The sequence below is a fragment of the Tachypleus tridentatus genome, chromosome 3 (assembly GCF_004210375.1).
Source record: "Tachypleus tridentatus isolate NWPU-2018 chromosome 3, ASM421037v1, whole genome shotgun sequence".
Classification (NCBI taxonomy): Eukaryota; Metazoa; Arthropoda; class Merostomata; order Xiphosura; family Limulidae; genus Tachypleus; species Tachypleus tridentatus.
Window position 1 is genome coordinate 96236215 of NC_134827.1, and position 14211 is coordinate 96250425.

Here is a 14211-nt window from a genome sequence, read left to right on the forward strand (position 1 = left end):
GGGGTACCAACTCCATATGAGTGCCAATGGTTTTGGAATGAGATGTTTATCAAGCACATATGAGTGTGAAAGTCGAGTGTCCACATACTTTTGATCATGTAGTGTACTTTCCTTCCGTTACACTAGTGAATGGTTTTCCCATCTATATTAAATTTGAGATTCAAATTATGGTTTTCCATATGCATTATCTTGCACTTACTCTATAGTCATTCACCAAATATTTGTACAACTAACCAACTGATCTAAGTCATTCTTAGGGGCATCCCAATATTTTATGAACTATTGACCAATAAGTTAGATCACCTCGATTTATATCAGCTAAAACTGATTAATGTAGTGATCAAAGATCACATGTAATTATTTAGTTATCATCTGTATTATTTTAAAATATATGTATCAATTTATTTATTTACTGCAATGAAGTAACTAAATAATTTTAATGTTGACCAGTTTTTATTTCATACTAAAATATCCTCAAACTGATAACGTACATCACTTAAACACCATGTGGTTCACTACTGCTCTTTTAAAAAGGTTTTTACCTGTTTTGTTACGGTATTGGAATAAAAATGTTTAAATAGCTTATGGCAAACAATTAATACATTAAAAAAACACAATGTATGTTAAAATGATAGACATACATAATGTTTATGTACCTTTCAAATAATGGTAATTATAGTTATTTCAAAGAGTACATTATCATATTTTAATAGCATTTGTTTAGTGAACATATAATTATTAATACCTGATAACAGGCACCTGTGCCACCAACTTTCCTTATGATAAAGTAAGTCACACAAATTGTTATAGTGGAAATAAATATTACATGAATGTGAGATTTCATGAGTAATTTATTCGATTTATAAGTAACAAACTTAACACTTTGGATAAAGTTATTTGTCCAAAAAATCTTCAATTATAGCTTATTTAATTTATTTTTTAACCACTTATATTTCACTATCAAAAAATATATAAATGTAGGCCTGTAAAAATCTCCAGGGTATTCTAGTTAACAGTAAACCACTTTGAGCCAGTATTTCATAGCTAGACTAGATAAATAAGCTTCATTGAATTTTTCTTTTAAGTATTAAAATTATTATTCCTATACTCCATATATGCTTGAGATGTTTGTTAAATATGGAATTTTATCTATCAACTATATGGTAAGATTCTCAAATGTGAACTGGCAAGTAATCAGGAGAACCCCAATTTTGCAACATCTCAATACCTTCAATGTACATGGAAATATTCAAGAGTTTAATATCTTTGGTAAATTTTAACAATTATGCCCATATCAATATTATTAATGTTAATAACACAAAACAAGTACCCAAGCATTGGCCCCTGTGGCAATCCCACTAGTTTGATCGAACTTCATAAATAAGAGTTTTTTGCTTTCTATCACTAAACAAAATTTAAATCATCTTTCTCCAATGCTCACCAATGTGATTTTCTTAGTCACTCTTCAAATAAGCTGAAAATACTAATTTTATGTACAACTAAATTTAATGTCAATATGAACACTTTTAAAAACTATAGTTACAAACATAAATCCAACAACCTACAAATGACCACTTACTCAATATTGCTGAAACACACTTTGTTACTTTTTATATCAAATTTTTGTTTGTTTAACAGTTTTATAACAAGTATGATATTTTACACAGTTTTAATCATTCTAAGGATATTGTTAAAAATCATCAGGTAAAAACAATTTATACAGGATGATCAACTCACTGTTTACACTTAACTTTTTGAATACCCAAAGCTTCATTTTTCTAAAAAGTAAATGAAAGCATTTTGTAAATATATGTATGTACATGTGCATATACACACAAATGCACACACACATGTGCATGTTTATATACTCATTCAATGAGCTTAAAATTTAATCAGCTGCTAAAAATTCAAAACAGAAAAACCATATTTAACTCCTCCTTCCTATAAAGTAACATGTTTCTATGCAAATATAAATTTGCCTAAAAATAACTTCAACTTAACTTTCTAAAGTTGACAACTTGGTAACTAATCTAATTAGTCAAAAATTGACTTCTGTAAACCTCTAACATTGTCAACATTAAAATGTGTTAATCTTAATTTTATTAAAGATTTTAAATTTATGTGATACTAAATGATCAAACCAAGATAAAAATATTTTGAAATGTTCACATACAGTCATGTCCTGAGCATCAATTAAATACATCAGATTTGCATCAATAATCAACGTATTTGCTAAGTATTCAACTTAAAGTAACTTAAATAACAAACTGTAACTGCCTCAATTCCCCAAAAAATTAAATTATTTGATATTGAAATCCAACCTAAGAGAAAATTGCACACTTTAACTCATCCTTTAAAAAAAAAAAAAAAGTCAAAGACTCCATTTCATTGCTTTTCTCTACAAAATAAGAGTTCACAAAAATTGAAACATACAGTAGAATCTCTCTCCAGCACAATAAGACTGAAGCTTTCTGGTGCACGTTGCTTAAGCCAGTAGGCAATTGATGAACCCATTATTCCTCCTCCTATAATAGCAATATCTACTTCTGGTGGAATTTTTTGTTCCCGAGAATTCAATTGACTTCTTCCTACGTTCCATAAATCTTCTTTTAAAATACGGAAAGCTTTTTTGATGACAGGTTCGTGTTTTTCTGTAGCAATCGGCGTTCTAGTAGCATTTTCAGCACCACTTTTGTGTGGTTCTGAATCGTAATCTTTAAACGCTGTAGCACTAGTGGCTAACTCGGTTGATAATATTTTCCACACGCTAAGTGGGCTAATTACTGATACTGGATTGTAAGTAATATTCACAACTTTGAAGGAATGCCTAAGATTATAAAACTGTAATCCTAAAATAAAACGATTCATTTTCTTAAAACTAAAAGATCCAATTTTGTTTTCTATTGCTAATACAATGTCACATTCAAAAGAGATCAATACACGTGTTCCGTTAATTTATAATTCGTAATACAGCTTACAAGTCAGCTGTCTCTGTGTATGTAATAACAACAAATATGTAAATATGAACTTTGAACTTCACTCATAACTTATTCAAAAACACATTCTGAGTTGTCAAAGTTGAAACTCTATAACTCACTCCTATAGATCACTCATCACCCTATCTTAATAACATGTGAAGTCGCAGAAAACCGCTAGGGATTTATTAACATCTCGTGAAATTGTTATGTGGTTATGTTCTTTGAGCAAAAAAAGAAAAAAGTATATGATTATTAAATAAATCGATTTAACAAAAACATTTTTTAAAGCATTGAGTTAGGTTTTAAATGATTCACTTGACGTAGGACATATCTGTTCAATGCTTATACTGTCCTTCCAGTAATACAGCGGCATGTCTATGGGTTTACAAGGGTACAAAGCAGGTTTTGATACCCATGATGAGAAGAGCACAGATAGCCTACTGTGTACCTTTATGCTTGAGCTACAAATAAACAAATAACACAAACTAATATACTTTTTCTAATCACTGATGAAATTGTCCTCATCTGGCAAGTAAAAAACTACAAACGATGTCGCGGCCAATCCACTTAATTGCGATGCTACAGTTAATTTGTTTAACTTCGACTAAAACCATGAAAAGATAAAATTTATGTTTACAGTGTAGTCTTCTCATTTACAATGATTTTCTCTAATGATAATCAGATTTGTTCCCATAATAACTTGGAATTCGACTGAAACTGTTTTATGAAGAAAATGTGAATTATTTGACTTCGATTGAGTCTGTAGAATAAAGAGACTATACACAATATGAAATAAATTGAAACAATAAAAGATAAGACGGTTGCACGAGAGACATGGTTTTGACTTGATGGAACTCTTTAAAATACTAGCTGTAAGATGTTTAGAATTTTTTCAGATGAGAAAATATTGCATTATTTACACCAAACAATAACACTATTCTTCTCCATATTGTTTCGCTACTCATGTGATTCTTGGTAATTCCCATTGAATTAGCCCCCCGCTAGTACAGCGGTATGTCTCTAAATTTACAAGGCTAAAATCAGGGGTTTGATTCCCCTCGGTGGGCTTAGCAGATAACTCAATGTGGCTTTGTTATAACAAAACACTCACACACCCATCGAATAATAAAGAAAGTTTCACACTTAGGATATCATCTGACCTCACAATAGAAAAGATTGCTGTCCACTTCTTCACATTTAATTCCACTTTAAATAAATATTTTCAACGATAATTTTTTTTTAATTTCGCGCAAAGCTCCGCGAGGGCTATCTGCACTAGCCATCCCTAATTCAGCAATGTAAGACTAGAGGGAAGGCAGCTAGTCATCACCACCCACCGCCAACGTTTGAGCTACTCTTTTATCAAAGAATAGTGGGATTTACCGTCACATTATAACGCTTCCACGTATCAAAGGGCGAGCATCTTTGGTGCGACGGAGATTCGAACCCGCGACCCTAATATTACCAGTCAAAGCCTTAACCCACCTGGCCATGCTGAGCCTCAACGAGGAAGCTCATGTGAGACCAAATACAATAAGTAGGTAATTCGAGCAAAATGAAATTAGCTAATTCCTACCTGATTTTTTGTATTGTAACCACGTTCATCTGCATGTGCGAACATATTGAAAATTGTTAAACAAAGAGGTAGAAAATGTGTAGTATACTTGCATACCACTCCCAACACACACATACATTTACCTTTATTTAGACTATTACAGCCGTTTCTAGCTTTAAACTTTAAAAAATATTTATATTGAAATAAATACATGCATAGATGAAGAAAGCAATGTAACTTACTCTTGCTACTTTAAAACACGTACACAACAATATATACGAAGACAAGACAGACAATACAACTCTTGAACTTTAATACGACTTATAATTTCACATTAGAGAGTGCATTTTAACAAATAATTAAGGGAAAAGTTCAAAATGCAAGAACAGGTCATTTAAAACATGTTAATTTATATTAAGTTAGTGCATTTTACATAACGCACTGTGGCGCCAATTGAGATTCAACGTCCCACTCAATCCTTTTTTTCTTTTCTTTTTTTTAGAAACACCTGTTAATGGGAATGCTCATGAGAAATTACTGTTATTAATATATACAAAATACACAGTCGAACTTTTCGAGTGTTTTTGTTGTAGTTATTTAACCCTTTGGCTTTTACTGTAAAGGTATGAGCTCCGAAACATACGTCACCAATAGTTCCTATATTTGTACAAATTAGGACTTACATTGTCCTTCCCCTTACGAAAAAAAAATTGCTTAAATGACGCCACTGATTACACAAAAAAACTTACAAACTTAAAGCCTTACGATACCATACAATTTCATATTAAGTTGAAAATTGTCCTGAAATATCATTTAACTGTGAAAATTATTTGATAATAAAATATAAATCAAATAATATCAAATAAAATAATCATAGTTAATACAATACAAGACCAAAACATATTTGACAGCAAACTGAGCCCGGCATGGCCAGGTGGGTTAAGGTGTTCGACTCGTGATTTGAGGGTCGCGGATTCAAATCCCCGTCGTACTAAACATGCTCGCCATTTCAGCCGTGGGAGCGGTATAATGTGACGGTAAATCCCACTATTTGTTGGTAAAATAGTAGTCCCAGAAGAGTTGGCAGTGGGTAGTAATGACTGGTTGCCTTGCCTCTAGTCTTACACTGCTAAATTAGGAACGACTAGCGCAGATAGCCCTCGAGTAGCTTTGCGCGAATTAAAAAAAAGACAGCAATTTAAGTTTTACCTTGTTGAAACACAATGACAGACATTTTAATAGTTACGATTCAAAAAATGAGTGAAAGAAATCAATTCATTGGTTTGCATCAATTGTCTAATGCGTTGGTGTTTTGTATTTCCTACCATCTGATGTATATATATATATCATTTTAATGCTATCATAAGTTTATCAATGTTTGATTATGAAATATTCTTCCAAATGTCCTGTACTACTCCCAGTAACTCAGCTAAGTTGTTTGAGTATCATTTGACTTTTATGAATTTAATATAGGCCTATATAACCTCAATAATATTCCCAACAGGACTCTGAATAGGTCAGACAATTACTACAATTTTCCTGTTGACATCTTTACCGTTAAAATATTGTTGTATCACATTTGCTCTATGCTTTGAACAATTACCTTCATAGAAGATTAATCCAGTCTGTTGAATTATGTTCCAGATGGAATAACATAATGGATTAAAAGATGATGTTACTTGTCAATAGATACAGTATCATTAATTTTGTGTAAATATCCAACATAACTGGCTCAGATGAAGAAAAGGCAGTTTTTATTAGGAGCGCCACCATTATTGTTTACACAAAAACATGTAAATCGCATATTACTCCCCAACTCGAAGTCTATCGTAGTTTTATTCAGCAGTATAGTGATTTAATCAGCTTATTCCACGTGTAAACTTACGTTCTTGATTGAACGTAAGATTCAACTGTAAATTTTTCAATTACTTTTGAATCTACATACTTGTCAACTTAACTTTAATTTTCTGATTCTCATAAAGAAAAAAATAAGAAAATGGGGCATATACATGGCATGAATTTTGAAAAGTGACCCATCATTTTTGGAAAGGGGACATTGGATTGTATCGGATTGGCAAAAGGGATAACTGCCCCCAATATCACGGAAGTTCTTTTATATTGAATGTAGTATCATCTCCTTTTTGCCCTTGATAGTTGTCGAATAATTTGGTTTTGAATCACTGTAGAGATCATCCTTATCCAGTTTTGCTTATCTAATTGCTTGCAATCTAATTTCAGCCATTTGTTTTCCTCTGCTAAGCAATGAGTTTGGACCAGGGCATGTTAATTAATACCATGTCATGCAAAAGTATATGTATCTTACTATATTGAAGCGAACTTTCACATCTGTACTTACATCTAAGTTATTGGCAAGATCTCCATTGAATTATCATATATCATATATCACATAAGGAGTCACATTTGAAGAGATTCTGCTTTCTACCTTGGCCACTTGTAGTATTGCAATTTTAGTTTCATGTAATCACTTCAATGTTTCCAGACAACTCATGATGAATCATAAAATTTTATTCCATTATAACATATGCAATAGACGTCAGCAACAGAAACTTTGATTTTTACACATTTTTCATGAATGCATTCATCAACACATTGCAGTGAGTATTCTGTCCGTTAATAGCAGCGGTTTGGTTTTAATTTTCTCCTAAGTTCAATATAAGATGAAATTTGAAAGAAAAAAATCTAGAATGATCATATCTTACATGAATGTATTATACTGGTGTAACACTGATTGAGCAACGATGAATCACAGTGTAAATTATCAGCTTGACTTTACTCTGGTGCATTTCACTTTCGCCCAATGCAAAGGAGCAATTTCATAAGACATGCATATGATACTTGTTTTATTCACTTCTTTTGTAGTTATATTCAACATTGTATACGTTAGAAATTGTTGTGAGTTTGTGTTTAAGTTTCTGTTTTTAACATATTATACAATTCACGATTTTCACAAATGACTATTGAAAAGTATGTACAAAAGAAAAACTGAGTTTTTGTCACCAGATATCAGAGTTGTGGCTAACAGGACAGCCAACACAATTTTGATATCGTATTGTGTTTGATCAGATATACATCTACAAATACAAAAATCGATACTTTGTCTACGAATGTTGTACTTCTGATGCTCAGGAAAAATCACATAAATAGCAGCTGAAAATTGCCAGATTTAACTGTTTATATCTAAAGAATAATATATGCTTTATCAGGTATATTCAGAATCTTTTTCATAAACTTTTACACACGTTTTTATGCGATTAATTACCACCATTGTGAACAAGTTATTAAAGTTTGCTTTAATTCTCACCTCAGACTAAACTTACACAACACAGTGGTCATTCTAAAAAGCTTACTCTCGTTTGATCATGTTTCTATACCACTTTTTCTCTAGGTAATTGAACATTGTGAGATACTGCACCAGGTTTTGGGTTGAATTGAATGTGCGTTATAGACACATTATTATTTCCTTTGATTCAGTAACATCAATCTTTTTCAGAAAGAAAAGTTCGCACTTTGCAGAAGTCAACCAGTAAATAAAATGTGGTATTGTAAATGTTGAGCAAAGACACCAACTCTTGAATACGTGTTAATAAATATTTCTACTATTTCTCATACACTATATTTTGTATCGTTTTCGCTTTTCTTTGCTGTTTTTGCTCGAATTATTTTGCTGAAAGCAATATAGAAATTACAACTTGCTTTTTCGCTCCAGTTGTACTTGGGAACAATGCATATGCAAACAGTCTCTCTCTCATTGACAGCATCAGATTCACATTTGTTAACATACAAACAAAATAACATATGATAATGTTATTATATGTTTTGCAGGGAAAGAATTGGTCATAACCTTTCCCGGGATAACAGCTTAATTAAAAGCCAATACTTTTTGGTATACGATATTTATATTTTGAATATAAACATCTTGTACTATTAATATACCTTAAAGTTCATTTTAGATTACTCAATTACGCACTGTAAAACAATTTTTATATGATATTAATTAAGTAGTGGTGCTAGTGAAGTATCTTTATTTTACATACTGTCATTTAAGATGTTAAAATTAAATTTATTTGAGTCATTTATAACAAGAGCTATAAAGAGTGAGTGAAAAAAAAATAAAAATGGGAGTCTCTTTTACTTTGTTCTGTAGCACAAAAATTCAAACAAATAAAGTACATAAATGAGAGGTGAATTACAATCAATAATTAAAAGAAAAAGGGTTTCCCATGAAGCGCTTATTTTCTGTGTAGTTTTGTTGTGATAAGTTGAACATATATGAATTTATAGATTGATCCTTGCGAAATGCTTTTCAGATTTACACTCGTCTCTGCTGCAGCATACGTTCACAACTGCGTAGTTTAGAGGAATTCTGGGAAGATTTAGAATGACGTCATCTTTAGGTTATTAAACGGTGTTAAAGGAAAAGCTTCTTATTGTCCGCCATTTTGGAGCGGGTATTGGGGTTTGGATATTTGGAAAAGAACTGGAGAATCTGTAGCCATCCGTCCCCAGTACAGTTGAAAACTTTTTATCATCCTTTCATAAAACAGAATACATACGGACGGACCGAGGTAAAATCATATTTTAGTACAGTCTTTTCTTTATTTGGATGAATTCGAATTTCACAATAGTTACAGTTAAGCCTACCTAAGTTGGAATTCACCAAATTTGTGAAGTACGCTGTTTGCAACCTTATAAAGGTTTTTATTCATTTTTTAGATATGCTTATTGTCTGTTCGATTATTAAGACTTCTTAAACAGTTTTATACTATTTTTATACTACTCTACTGTCTTCAAAGCTCAAGTGAGAGTTAGGGTAATGTATAACGTTAGATTCGAGTTAGGGTGAATGAAGACTGCAAAGGGTAGGATAGGTAGTTTTAAAGTTTGGTTGAAACATTTTGCCTTGAAAACATTTTAAGGCCTACATTAGGGTTTTCCTTAGCATGTTCTGTATATTTGTTTATTGTTCAAAAAAGTACCAGAAAAAGTTGATATTAATTTATAAGGTATTATAACATTTTTTTGTAATTTCAATATAATTTCAAATTATAAACCAAATTACTTTCAGTATCAGTATTTGTTCACTGACTTCACCCCAATACACTTCGGAAATAGTTTTTCCAAGAAAAAAACATTTTAATATAAAACATAAGTAAATGTTAAGTTTTTAGTTAACCTCAGGATGTTTGGAGAATATGGTTATTTTTTGCATTTTATCAAACTTTTTGTTTTAGCTCAATTTTAGTTGAAAGTAAATATGCAAATATGGAATGCATCAAGAGAAAGATATGTTTTTATCTTGCCAGTCGTTTGGCAGTAGTAAGACAGTTACTCTATAATATTTTGTGGGAAGTTAAATATAACTTATTGCAAGTTCTGTAGAATGTATTGTGGTTACTTAAATTTCTCTGTTAACAGCTAACAAAGTAAAGCTAAATCTTAAGGTGTAAACATTTGTCTGTTATTTGAGGAACTTTGGTCAGTTATTGGCAGTTTGGAACTACATGACATTTGTCATGCCTGAATGTGTGAATCACGTCTGAAAATTGCACTATTCAGTTAAATAACTTTTAAGTATTTTCGAATGCTTGAAACAAGAGGAGTTCCAAAATCACTTCAGGTGCACTCATTTGAATCTTGTAACTTTTGTACTGATGAAGTTTTACTGATTTTATTCAATCACTTTCTTAACTTTGGTTATCATAGTATAATGCAAGTTGTCCATGTTTTGGTTTTAAGAATTCGTGGACTAGCGATCTAAACGCAAAGTTCTGTTTTTCTACAGTATAAGCTAATTTGGTGAAATGTTTATAGATAAAAAATAAATGAAACTGATTGTGATATGTTACAATAAGAAAATGTGCTTGTGGATGGGAATATGTTTGGTGGGTATTGTAAAAAAATCATTTTATATCTTTAATGATAATGCAGTGTAGTAGGTGTTTTTTGATGAAAAAAGATGGAGTAGGCATAATGTATTAGTTTCAATTTGTTGATAAGGCTGCTGCTTGTTAGATGATGCTTACTGGGCCAAGCAGTTATTTTATTGAGTCTTGAAAATTAGAAAAATAATGTAAAAAATGTTTTTTAACTTGTGTCGTGTTCAAATGAAATCTGGTTAATATAGTTTGCTTGTAATTTTGGTAAGGGCAAATTTTTTGTGATATTGGTATTAAATGTAGTGAAATTGTGCATTGTTTTGTCATAACAAAATTTATAGCTTCATAAAACAATTTGTATATGAAAATATTTTTCAGAAGTTATCCCCTGTATAAAGTTTGTGTTGAATCATTTGCTGTTTTTCTAGTTTATGAAGTAAAAAAAAAAAATTGTATGATGAACCTCAGCATTTTGACATTTGATTGTTGTTTTAAATTGTATGATGAACCTCAGCATTTTGACATTTGATTGTTGTTTTTGTATTCATACTAACAGTATAACTGTTAAACCTACTGTTTAGCCATACTCAGTTCTGAAATTATTGTAAGATAATTTGGAATTACATGATGTAATTCAGTCATTTCTGAAAGCTTAAATATTTGTTAGTCATTCTGTTGCAGTAAAAAGTGGGCTAAATCTACTTTCATTAAATCATTTTTATGTAATTTCCAAATTTTAAATGTTTAGGCAATTAAAATTCATTCGGGAGTTAGTAAAGGTGATATAAAATGTCAAGAAGCTTGTGAAAAAATGCAAATGTTTAACATATTAAAGGAAGGAAAAAAACATTTTCAACGTACTAATGTTAACCAAAAAGTTCTTTATAAATAAATTGCTTGACAGACTGAATGCAAGTATCAAATTCATTCAGCATTTCAAGGCTCAAAACCATGCTTAGTTGCAGGTATCAGGATATCAGATCTTGAGTTCAAGATATGCACGCACACACAAAATAGTATGTTACATTGTTGTTAGTTGAAATATCAGGTTATACTCTTGAGGTTAACTTTGATAGATAAAAATAACTACATGTTGGAACATTTACAGACAACTGGAAGTAATGCTGTGAAAAGTAGTACTTAAATTAGTTCAAATCATAACACAGCTTGAGAGAGTTAGGCTGAAACAAATTTATAGGCTACCTGTTAATCCTTTCTGGGTCAGCAGAATGACATTCGGTCATCCATGTGTTTTGTTCTCACTTAGTGATTAACCTAATTGCATCAAATGTAGTGCACATTTTTTACATGTGCAGTTTGTTTGAAAACAGTTACTTATTTTTTGTCAATATTTTGTAGTGTGGTTTTGGAAAATATTAGACAGTGCTGTTTTCAAGAGAATTTCTTTTTGTCTGTGTTTTAGTAAAAGTATATACATTTTCTTGCTTGTTTACTTAAGCTTTTACAAAGTAACTATTAAAAATGAAAAAAGGTATTTTTAGATTTTACTTGCTAGGAAGTTCTGTTGTGTTTGGTAAGATCTGACTTCTCTTTTCCTTGATTATTTCTGTTATACTTATTGAAGCAGTTGTATAATTGCTAAAATTGCATAAAACACCAATAAATAGTGTTAAGTACTGATAGAAATAACTTATCATATGCCTATACCAATGTAAGAGATACATTTCTATTTTTGGTCAATCTAAATTTTTCTAAGTCAGTTTGGTTTCCATAACTAGGGAGTTTGTGTGTTTTTGAGCTATATTTACTAAAACACAAAAGTAGTGCTAACTCAATGGTTTGCCACCATAGAACTAGTTTATTATAAACTTACTAACATGAAATATTTATCTTTTTTACTTATAATATTGCAGTAGTTAGGAAATGGATACAGCACAACTCAAAACAGCATCTGGAATATAGGCAAAAAAAAAAAGTGGAACAAATCCGTATATAAATTTTTGCAAAGCATCACCTTGCATTGATGTATATAGACAAGAATGTTCTAGTAATTTTTAGCCATTAGTTCTATATATTTTAGCCTGATTTGTTATTGTCCAACTTACTATGGAATCTTAAAGCCTCTGTCATAAGGTTCGTTCAATGAAAATTGAAAGAAACGTCAGATGAAACAATATCTTGTAAAAGTCTAATGTTAAGAGGATGTCATTGTGCTGGTAATTAGAATCTGGTTAGGGATGGTCAAAAATTTCTAAAAGTGTAAAGGATTTGTTTACAGGTAATACCTGTTGGAACCATAATCAGATGTTAAGTGCATACTTAAGTATTACTGAACTTAATATTAACTTAAGTAACAATAATTCAAACTCTTTAAATATTTTACAGTTGATGTTATATACAGTCATGAGGAGCCTTGCATGAAAACTCTACTCCTTTTAGATTTTCTAATCATTCCAAAATGTTTGTTAAATGAATCCCTTAAATATCTAATCTTTGTCTTGTTTTTATTGTGGTTTTTTTTTTTTTACTTTAGCCTATTATTGTCACGATTTAAAATGTCTATGTTCTGAACAGTTATTGGCTCCAAACTTTGAAATTGGCTGTAGATGGTTAAAAATAAAAATGGAAAATGTATATTAATGTGGAGTACTGATTTGTTTTTTTTAAAGGTATATTGGTTTAAGATCTATAACACATTGTTTAGGTAAGCTTAAATACTTTGGCTTTAGCAAATGTGATAAGCAGTGCCAAAATATTGACTCAAATTGTTATTTATTAAATATTGTGAATTGGACGTATTCAAACAACATGCACAGATAAAGTAACTGTTAAAATGATTTCAACTGTAAATATTGTTAACAAAAGTTATGATATAAAGCCTGACAAAGGTTAATGGTCACCAAAAATATTTTGGTTTTTCTAGGTTTTGTATGATTCATAGCCAGTACTAGTATATATTGTCATCACTTTAACTAGCAAGATATAAAATACTGTGATCAACAGCAAAAAAAAAAAAAAAAAAAAAAAAGCCAAGACAAATTTAAATGCTCTTTTCAAATTGTCTTGCAGTGAAGTGTAAGGAAATTCACAACCTAAAAGAATGATAAAGTAGAGATTTTAAGCATAAACTAAGTTGTAATTAGTAAATTTTATGCATTTTCACTGCATGAGAAAAATTGTAATATTAGCAGAACAATTCTGATTCAGAAATAGAGCTCAATCCTTGTATTAACACTGTTTACTATTAAATTACTTAAAACATCCTTACAACATTATGAAGCAGTTTCCCAAACATTTTGCTAATTACCTTCTAATGAAATCTGGGAAATTGTGAATTGTTTCTTACATCAGGAATTTTAACAGCTTTGATTTAATTGTATTTTTATCTTATTACATCATGTGTCTAATAAGGTGATTAATAAATCTTGTATAAATTATCCTTAAAAGCCCTTATACTATAAAATTTTATCTCGACCAGCTGCTAGCTCCTTCCTTGTAAAGAGTATCACTTTACCTTATCTAAAAGTATCGTATAACTCGTAACCTGGAATTAAAAAATAAGTAATGGTGTTCTAAAAATAGAATTTTTTGATAATTCTCATTATATCAGATTTAAAATTCAATGTGAGTCTTAAACTTGTTTGTAATATATTTATCTTTAATCTTATTTAAGCCTTGACCTGATTGGGTAATTTATTCTGGTGTAAGTTCTGAAAGAGTTTTGTACTTTTTAATCCAGTCAAGACAGATAAGGGTCAGAGAGCATGTTGTTGTATTCTTATGGAACTACTATTTAATGAATGTATGTTTAAGTTTGGTA

The 14211-nt window shown here is 30.6% G+C and overlaps 2 protein-coding genes across 2 annotated transcripts in view; one reads left to right on the forward strand and one right to left on the reverse strand.

Moving 5' to 3' along the window:
* The window catches only part of LOC143247521 (FAD-dependent oxidoreductase domain-containing protein 1-like), a 49011-nt gene extending 45869 nt beyond the window's left edge, over positions 1-3142 (reverse strand). Inside the window, 1 exon segment of the mRNA XM_076495782.1 lies at positions 2434-3142. Within this exon segment, the coding sequence (XP_076351897.1) occupies positions 2434-2868 (435 nt within the window). The 5' untranslated portion in view covers positions 2869-3142.
* A 5766-nt stretch (positions 3143-8908) lies between these two features.
* The window catches only part of LOC143247524 (uncharacterized), a 78134-nt gene continuing 72831 nt past the window's right edge, over positions 8909-14211 (forward strand). The window contains exon 1 of the mRNA XM_076495783.1: positions 8909-9119. The gene's annotated coding sequence lies outside the window, so the exon portion shown is untranslated. The remainder of the gene's footprint in view (positions 9120-14211) is intronic.